At 39.3% G+C, this 10,051-nt stretch overlaps 1 protein-coding gene across 3 annotated transcripts in view; it reads left to right on the forward strand.

The window, feature by feature from the left end:
• The window catches only part of ANKRD50 (ankyrin repeat domain 50), a 32,406-nt gene that overhangs the window by 9,925 nt on the left and 12,430 nt on the right, over nt 1-10,051 (forward strand). For all 3 annotated transcript variants that reach the window (XM_023520817.1, XM_011375890.2, XM_023520816.1), the window contains exon 3: nt 6,724-6,953. In XM_023520817.1, coding sequence (XP_023376585.1) covers nt 6,724-6,953 — 230 coding nt within the window. The remainder of the gene's footprint in view (nt 1-6,723; nt 6,954-10,051) is intronic.

The raw sequence follows: 10,051 nt of genomic DNA on the forward strand, positions 1-10,051 counted from the left end.
TTTTTTTTTACTTTGTTTTTTAGCCCTTTGTTTTTAGCAGTTTTGCTTTCTTAAAAAAATTAGGAAGTAACATGGTTTCTACACACTAAACTGATTTTATTTTTTGAAGTGAGTAAATACTTATTTTTCTGCCCTTAAAAAATATGTTTGAAGTGTATTCTGATGGGTGGCCTGTCTTTTCTCTCTCGCTGGTCTAATGATGTCTTTGCCCACACTATTATAATCCTCTTAAGTGTCAACCAGTTTTTCTCCTTCATGTTATCCCAGTCTCAGAAAAATTCCTTATCGTTTTTTTCCTGCTATACACATGTAAAGCTAAACATAGTTATTGGTAATAAAATAGAATTTGAAAATGTCCATGTAATTGCTTAATAAAAGTTAAGTGTTAATTAAAAGGACTAATTATGTCTTACCTGTGGTTATCCTGAAAAATGATTTGGAGCTTTCCAGAAACTGCAGACCTTCTACAACTATGACTCATGACTTGAACACATAGAAACTGTGGTAGACTGAATTACTTGCTTTCGGTCTTCATCTCTGCGTGCACCCTTGGCCTTTGCCACATGCTATTGCTGGATCTCGTCCTAGAGGAGAGGTGGACTTCTCTGCCTTTTGCTTTTGGCTCAGCCCTGTGATGTGCTTTGGCCAGTGGGATGTTAGCAGGCAGGATCCAGACAGAGGCTTAAAATGCCCACGAAGGGTTGGACTTGGCCTCTTCGCGTCTCCATCGCCATGAGAATGACGTGTTCTGGCTGGCCTGTTGGTCCGCGGAGGATGACAGACGTGGAGTGGATCGGACCCAGCCTGCGGCGTGACTCCAAGCCTAGAGTCATGAGCAGACACACAGACACGGGACAAAGCGTAAATGATTGCTATTTTCAGCCGCTGGGTTTTGGGGTGGTTTGTGATATACTACTTTTGTGAAAATACAAAAACTAAAGAAATTAATTTTCCAAATAGGAAATCGTTCCACTTATCCCTTACACTAATCCATCAGTGACTTTTGTTCTGTCTCTAAGACGAAGCGAACACCTCCACATTCCCCATCTGCAGTGCTGCTGCTCCCCGTTATCTCTTGCCCAGGCTCCTTCAGTGGCCTCCTAACTGGTCTTGTTGTTGCTCTTGTCCCTTTTCACAAAGCAGAGTATCAGATCATGATACTCTTAACCAAGCTTAAAACCTGCTCCTTGCTTCTCACTACCTAGAATAGAATCTAAGCTTCACTTTGCCCAGCCCTTGCCTAACCTTTGACCTCAGCATGTACTGCTTTCATCCTGGTTCACTGCTCTTCACCCACACTGCCCTTCTTGTATTTTGAAAATGGTCAAGTTCTGGCCAGCAGATTTTTATATGGTGACTTGCTCTGGTAGCACTTAGGTGTGCAAGCTTTAACATCACCTCAGAGAGCCTCCCTTGTCCACTGAGTCTTTAGAAGTCTCCCCACCTGGTCATTTTCTTAAGCCACATCATCACACTTTGTTTTTTTTATTTCTTAATGTTCAGTGTCTTTCATGATCTGGAAGTACTTTCTGCATTCGTTTACTTTGACTTCCTGCCTACTTACCGGAGTGAGCAGAGTACTTGCCTGTCTCGTGTGCTTTTTATCTCCAGGGCTTAGAATATAGTAGAGACTCAGTAATGATTTCTTGAATTAATGAATAACTACATTTTAATTTAAAACATTTTGTCACATTGATCATTTATATTTTATCAGTTAAAATTCATTTTCACTTAGAAAGGAGAAAAAAACTTTTGTAGCTTAAATCTGTTAATATGTTTGTTCAATTGCTACTTTAGAGAGAAGCATTTTGCAAACCTATGGACTTCACGGGAATTGAAAGGGAAAAACCAATGGCACCAAAGGGGAACAAATGGTTGTTGAAAAAAATGTGCGAAGGATGCGATGGATTTCTTCTACCCCCAGAGGGTTTCAGTTATTCAGGGAAATAAATAAAATAGGAAAACAAACATGCATGTCACTACCCATTTTGCCATATTTGCTTTAAATCCGGGTTTTCCATTTCATTTTAAAGAACAATAATCCACATTGGAAGCCCTCTACATATCTCTTCTAATTCTGATCTACTCACACCCCATTCGTGGACCCTCCTATGAATTTACATCTGTGTTATTTGACTAGTGTATGGAGTTCGACTCACAGGGAAATATGTATGTTTACACACATGCTTGTGATGGGCTCTAATTCGGTACATTTTTTATCCCACGATAGCAGTTCTCAAACTTTTTTATTCTCGGTTCCATTTACACTCTTAAAAATTATTTAGGACCTCAAAGAACTTTTGTTTATATGAGTTATATTCAATACTTGCTTGAAATGTAAACTGATAAATTTACAAAATATATATTATTTAATAACAGTAAGTTATTACATATCGACACAAATAACATTTTAATGAAAGAACAGCTATATTGTCCAAGACAAAAAAAAAAAAACTTAAAAGAGTGACATTGTTTTACATTTTTTCAAATCTTTTTAATATTAGGCTTAATAAAAGGCAGCTGGATTATCATATACACTTCTGCATACAGCCTCTGGGAAACTCCACTGTATTCTTGAGAGAGAACAAGAGTAAAACAAGACAATAACTTCTTGGTTTTATTGTGGGCCGGAAAGGGTCCAGAGTGTAGAAGGCTCGGGGACCCCGGACCACACCTGTGTGGCCAGCACCGGTCTGCAGCATGCTCTGAGTAACATTGTGTTTTGTTTATCCACATTGTTACTTGTGGATCTCCATGATTCCCTCAATCTTCTATCCAGCATACAATCCCATTCTTTTTACTGTTTATATTGTAATTCATTTGCTATTGTCATGTTGATACTCATTTAACAGTGCTGCTTAGAATGGGGTGCCCTCATAGGCATATTCTAGGAGTAGTAGAGTGATGTCAAGTTGCATTCTTAGAAGTCAAATTTGGAGCATAAGGTGTGTATATTCATCTTCAATTCTGAGATAGTATCAAACTACCCTCTAAGATTGTTTCAACTTATACTCTTAGAGTAGCATGTACGTGGATTTCTGTGACTCTACTGGGTCACCAAAATGTGCTCTACTGTCAAAGTTCTTTACATTTTGTAAAGTGAACGTGAAATGGTATCTTTTTATTTTAAATATCTTTGATCCTGTGGCTTGTCATTTTGCTTGCGAATTTTTTTGTTTCAAAATGTAAGAAATGAATATAATCAAATATGTCAATCCCATAAATTCCCTTTATGGTTTGGCCTTTTTGTGTCTCGATATTTAAAAATTTGTTTTCGACCTGACTGTTGTAGCAGCAGTTGCTGAATGGCTCATCTTTCGCTATTAATTAGTAATACTATACACATATAACAAATATGTAGCTATGTATTTCTGAGTTCTCTATTCTACTTTTTTTTTTTCTCACTTATTCATTGATTTACAATTGTACATTGGATACCAGGAGTCCACCAGATGCCATTCTTAATACTGGGATAGCTTAGTAAATACAAGTGGCAAATGTCATCTGTGTTTACTGAGCTCATATTTTACGAGGTGGGGTGGGTGGGTGGTAGGAAAATTAAAAGCGAGGAAGACACTATATAGCATATCACTTGGCAGTAAGTGCTCTGTGGAAAATCGAAGCAGAGCAAGCAGGATAGGAATGAGGCGCTGGGCAGGTTGGGAAGAGGGGTTGCTGCTTACATAGTGGAGGTTGGGGTGCCCTGAAGGAAGTCTCTGACGAGCATTCCAGCCTTGCGGTGGGAGCTGACAATATTATCCACAAAGAACACAAGGGTGGGGGAGCTCGTGTGGCTGGAGCAGAGTGAGCAAGGGAGCCAGTGTTAGGGGACAAGTAGAGAAGGAGCGTGGACCAGGAGGCTGTTGTAAGGACATGCGTTTTTACTGTTGCTTTGAGAAGACTGGAAGCCGTTAAGTCTTTCAAACAAAGCAGTAACGGCACCTGACTTAAGGTTTCAAAGGTTTGTGCTGACACCTGTGGCAGTAAAGGTGGAAGCGAGGAAACCAGGAAGTGGCAAGCACAGCAACCGAGGTGCGAGGCTTGGTGCGTGGACTTGGGTGAAGTGGTGGAGATGGGGAGAAGTTTGTAATATGATTTTTTTTTCTGTGCCCTTTTTCTGTCTAATAATTTTTTATTGTATGTTAGACAGTGTGCAGATGATTGTAGAGTTCCAGATAATGCCTTTCGTCGGAACAGGTTTTTCTTTGCTGGGTGGAGCAGATTGGGTGAGGGGCTGAGGCAGTCAAGGCTCGAGCTGGGCCTGTGGCTCCTTTGTAGTCTTAGTGGCACTGCTGGCTTGTTTCCATTATTTTGGTGTGGTTCTTCTAAGCTTTTAATAGAGAGCTTAAAAAGACTGTTGATAATTTGTTTCTTCTCCAACAAATATTTATGTCTAGGTCTTTATTCCCTGCCCTTTAAAGCTTCAGAATCTAAAAAATGCCTTGAAAGAGATGAATTGAGGAGCCATAAATAATTTAACTCCTGACATAAATCGTATAATTTCAGCAATATTATTAGGAACACCTACCATCTAGTAATTTTCTGGAATTTCAGTATTGAGACAAGTGACTTTTAGCACAGAACTTGTAGCAAACAAACATGAAGCTTTAATATTCGCATAAAAGTAAAATTTGAAAAGTAGCACATTGAGTTAGGAGACCTTGAAATATAGAATTTTGATTCTTCCATGAAAATGTTTTTGAATCATTTAAATGCTAAACAATTAGCTACTTGCCTGGTTTAGTCAGGTGGTTCTAAGAACTTTCTCGTTTAAATATATCTTATATATAACTTTTTGATATTTTCAGATGCAGTTTAGCATAAGAAGAAGAGAAACTTTGAAACATATGAAATTCTGTTCCCACTCTGCCACTTACTGTTCATTTCACTTTGCAAGCTACTTACCTCTATACCTTTGTTTCTTCATCTGTGAAATGGAAATAATAGTGTCCACATGACAGGATTGTTGTCAAGAGTAAAGAGGTAAATCCTCAGAGATTACATAGCATAGTGCTTCATGCTTAGTGAGCCATCAGTAAATGTTAGGATGAGTGTGTTTATTTCGCAGTTTTACATTTTAAATATCTGGTCTCCCAAAGAGAAAATTAAATTAACATACGTTACACACATATTTGATTTAGAAGACGAATGCGTTATTATATCCTGCTAGCTAATCCTCTGCCATCAGAAAGCCCAACTGCTTTAACATATCTAGCGGTTCATTTTCGGACCTGTACTTTGGTGTCTGATTTTGAGTGTTTAGTACTCGAGAATTTTGGTTCATTACTATCTGCCAGAAGCAAAGTAACTCTCATTAAGATACTGCTTCCGAGTAGGTGGGACTCAGGAATTTCCATCGCTCTTGCGTGGAAGGTTTGAGTAAAGTCGCTGTCAACATCCGCAGAGACTCTTGCGTGGCCAGTTTCAGGCCACAGGTGGACCCCTGTGAGGAGGGCTGCTGGGCGTGGCGTGGCACAGGTGCACGTTTGAGAGCGCCAGGCTTTTCCCAAGCGGCTGTGCCACTGGGAGACCGCCGTGTTGCCGCTGGGCGCCGGGGCCAGCACTTGTTCCGTTTAGAGTTTCATTTACTTCGGCCCAGTAGGTGTCTAGCGGTGTCTTCCTGTGGTTTTAATCTACATTTCCCTAATGAGTTAATTACATGATGAGAGAAGGGAAGCACGTACCAGGCAGAGGAAGCTGTAAATGAAAAGGCCCTGGTATAACTGCATCTAATGAAAGCCGCTGAAAGATGGCTGCTGTGGCTGGAGCGACAGTTTGGAAAGGGTACCCTGGCTGCAGCAGGAACTCTGGAGGGGAGCGCTGGGAAGCAGGTGTTGTGGTGGCCCAGGTGAAAGAGGATGGGAGCTTGGACCAGATGATGATGTTACAGGTGAGGTGGGCTTGAGAGATTTTACAAAGAAATATCGATAAGACAGTGATTAACTGGATCTTGGTTGCTGCGGGATTGGAAGATTAAGATGATTATCTGTAAGTTCCTGGTACTCATCACTGGATGGATTATGTCCTCGCCACTGCTGTATCTTTCAGCACCTTATTTGGCACATTCAGTAAATACTGAAAATGAAAGCATTGTTTTGGTTATGAAAAGTTATATTTGGCTGTAATATAAATTATATGCGTAGAAAATATCAGTGAAATTAAACCCAATAATTTATACTTTACATTGAAATTTGAAGATACATCTAACGAGATCTACACTATAGTTTATATCTGTACAGTCGTTCCAAATAGTATTTGTGTAACAGGCTGGACAATGCAGTCATTTCGTAAGAGAAATGATGATAATAGACTTCTAACTTCTATATTTTTATTTAAAGTGGTCCTCAAATTTGTTTTTCCCCTTTGAAACACATTTTAGCTTTGTTATAAACCATGTGAGCTTTTTATCAATTCAAAAAATTAGGAACAGAATACTGAAATCTAGTTTCCTCAAGTTCCTACTGCCCCCTTAATTACGCCGAATCTTTCTCTCACACTCACACACTCACACACTTTATTGTGGGAAATGTTATCGGAAATGTGAACTGTTTTTGGACCAGTGTTCTCCTTAAAGTAAAGAATTGTAACCTGTACAATATTTTTATTCTAAAAACTTCATTCATTTCTTAAAACATATTTATAACTAGTAATACTGTGATTGAGTGCTGATATTAACATCACAGCCAGCAACACTCACACTGCTTGTGTGGCTGTGTCTTACAGGTGCGTTCTGCTCCCTCTTTTGGGAATGAAGCCTCCCCAGCAAAGCCTGTATCTGCTTGTGGATTCTGTTGATGAAGGCTGTAACGTCACTGAAGGTGAACAGACGTCCACCAGCTTATCTGGGACTGTGGCAGAGCTCTTAGCTGGTCACCATGAGTTCTTTCCACCATGGCTACTGCTTCTCTGTTCTGCCCGAAAACAGAGTAAGGCTGTTACTAAAATGTTTACCGGTAAGCATGATTACTTCCTACCACCCGCAAAGGTTTTCCTTGGACTAGCATGTGTGTTTCTTTCTTAGAGGAGACTATGCCTTCGAAAGTCTCCTCGCTCTCTCTGCTCCTTCTATCAGTTCTTCTCAACCTTGCTTTAAAGTTTTATTAAAAATAAGCCATAGAGTGTTTTAAGATCCTTTACTATTATTACCTTTTCCAAGGTTCTTCTCCTAACTTCCTTAATAAAGGTTGGGAGGATTTCATGCAGTATTAGCTGCCGCATATCTGTAGGGCTGCATTTGTTACGCTGTTGTGTAACTATAGGTTTATGATGTCTCTTTTAGCTAGACCGACTCCTGAGAGTACGAATATGTCTTCTTAAAAATCAGTGTCAGTACAGACACTTTTCCTGCAGTGAGAGGAAAGCAGAGTCACAGCTATTGGGATACCTCTGAATATATCGTTTTTAAAACGGTTTCTGATGTTGATGACATCTGTAGATGTTTAAAGTACTGATCGATTTTTTTACACTTTTTTTTCTGACTTGTTTTACTTTTCTTACTACCACAATAAAGTTGTGTTTACTCCTGTTAGATTATATAAAGCGTTCTTCGTGCTTTGGAAAATAAAAAGAGTATAAAACAAGGACCGCTCACGGGACTTACGTGTAATTGGAGAGAAAATAATTAAGTTACTGGTTAAGTAGCCATGTTGCTTTTAAGTAGTTCTGTACGTTTTACAGTATGGTGAAACCTTATTACTTTGTTAAAATGATTTCCTAGAACCAGCTTTACTCCCTCTGCCAAGTTGTCTCTTAGATTTCTTAGCTACTATGGCAGCTCTTTCAGTTTCCATGTATAGTATTTCTTTTCTGTTGTTTTTGATGAAAATGTAGTTGGTAAAAGTTTGGGGATTAACGTGACAACAGCTGACCCTTATGTAGTACTCAGTATGTCGGGCACATCGCAGTTGGAGCCCCGTTTGGTGTAAGTCCTCTCTAGTCCTTTCTCTCCTCCCTTCGGGGCACCAGTGTCAGCAGTTGACTTTATATCCTTTCAACTCATATTTATACTCTGTGTATTTTTGTAGTTTATATACCTCTTAGCCATCACCATTCACTGCTGTGTGCTGTGACCTTAAGCAGCTTACATGTAACCGTCGATGCCTTAGTTTCTTCATTTATAAAATGGGGATTGTACTTGCATATTACTTTCCTCAGAGGGTTTTCGTGAGGCTCCGTGGCAGATTACACGTGCAGCACTTAGAGTAATGCCCCGTACACTGTGAGTGCGTCACAGATGTGTCGCTGCTATTCTTTTTCTCATGGTAACCCTTCTTCATAGAAAACGTTATTTTGGAGCCCTATTCCCATTACTGCTTATAAATACAGTTCATTGGTTTTAACTGCTGTATACTATTCCTTCCCATGAAAAAAGCTCCAGTTTTTTTCCCCATTATCCTATTCTATGGACATTTAGATTGTTTCAGTTTTACAAAACAATTACAAAAAAAATGCTTCGTGAACACCCTCGTGCACATCTTCCTGTGCACGTATGCTAATGGTTTACATTACGAACCTAGACATGGAATTGCTGGGTTGTAGAGTGTGTACATTTTGAACTTTAGTTAATTTTGCCAAATTGTTATCTAGTGTGCTTGAAATAATTTATACTCCTACTAACAACATATGGGATTTCCCTTTTCCCTACATTCTCATCAGTTAACATTTGTTATTTTCAGGTCTGCTCTTTTTCTGCTTTAGGGTCTCGTGCGTGATGTTCCCTTCCTCTGACTGGACTGCTCTTCCCCCGAACTTCTTATTGTCTTAGATCCCTGCTCGAATGTCAGTTTCACACAGGCTTCTTCTAACTACATTTTTCTATTCTATTCCTGTTTTTACCTCTCCAGATATTTAATCATATGATACACACACACACACACACACACACACACACACACACACACACACACACAGTTTTATTTTCTTAATGTCAAGTTACGATTTAAAATTGGTTTATATTTTCTGTTTGTTTACTTAATTGTCTATCTCCTCCACTAGGACATAGCCTCCACAAGAATAGGGAGTTTGCTTGTCCTGTCCACTGCTCTCTCTCTCCCTAGCATCTGGATCAGAGTTTGGGACAAAGCTATTATTTAGTTATTTGCAAATAAATGAATTTGTATTTTCTTTGAACCATGTCTTGGCAGAAAAAGCAATGAACTAGTAAGAAATCAGAAGGAACTGGATTACAGTCAGATTCTTTTACCCTGCTCCTTCTCCTAAAAGGTTCCATTATTAAAAATTCTAGGCTATATATATAAACATTTGACCACATCTCTGTTGATTAGATAGATTTGGAATTTGGGGATAAACTTTGAAGAATATTCCTAAAGTCATTAATGTATATTGTCAAACTGCTTTCTAGAAAGGTACATATCATATTATATTCCTACCCAAGAGTGTCGATTTCTCTGAATCTCCACAGTATCGAATTATCTCTTTTTTTTAATATTTGCAAATTTAGTATGTGGAAGATGCTATCATTTTAGTTGCACTTCTTGTTTACTGGTGACTTCTTTCCTCCTTATGCTTATTTTGTCAGTTTGTCTTTTTCCCCTGTGAATTACTGCTTTCTCACTTTTACATATGTTTACTTCAGGAAGTCGGTGATACTCATATTGATTTTTTTTCACTTTCCTATTGATTATTAAGAGGGCTTTTATTTCATATTCTTGTATTTTTTGCAGCTATTTTCTTAAGCCTTTAAAATTGTAATACAGGAGGTTTCCCTTTCACTTTTCTGCAGTTTCAGTTACCCATGGTCTGAAAATATTGAATGGAAAATTCTAGATATAAACAATTCATAGGTTTTAAATTGTGCTCCATTCTAAGTAGCATGTGAATTCTCCCACCCTCCCACTCCTTTCTGCCCGGGATGTGGATCATCCCTTTGTCCAGTGTACGCACGCTGTGTACACTACCTGCCCACTAGCCACCCAGGAGCCCTCTGGGCTGTCAGGCCTGTCATCTGCTGCAGTGCCTGCGTTCACGTCACCCTGCGGGAGGTCGCCTAACGCTGCGCCACGGTGCAGGCACTGCATCGGCTCACAGCAGC

This window comes from Pteropus vampyrus, unplaced genomic scaffold, assembly GCF_000151845.1.
Source record: "Pteropus vampyrus isolate Shadow unplaced genomic scaffold, Pvam_2.0 Scaffold278, whole genome shotgun sequence".
Lineage (NCBI taxonomy): Eukaryota > Metazoa > Chordata > Mammalia > Chiroptera > Pteropodidae > Pteropus > Pteropus vampyrus.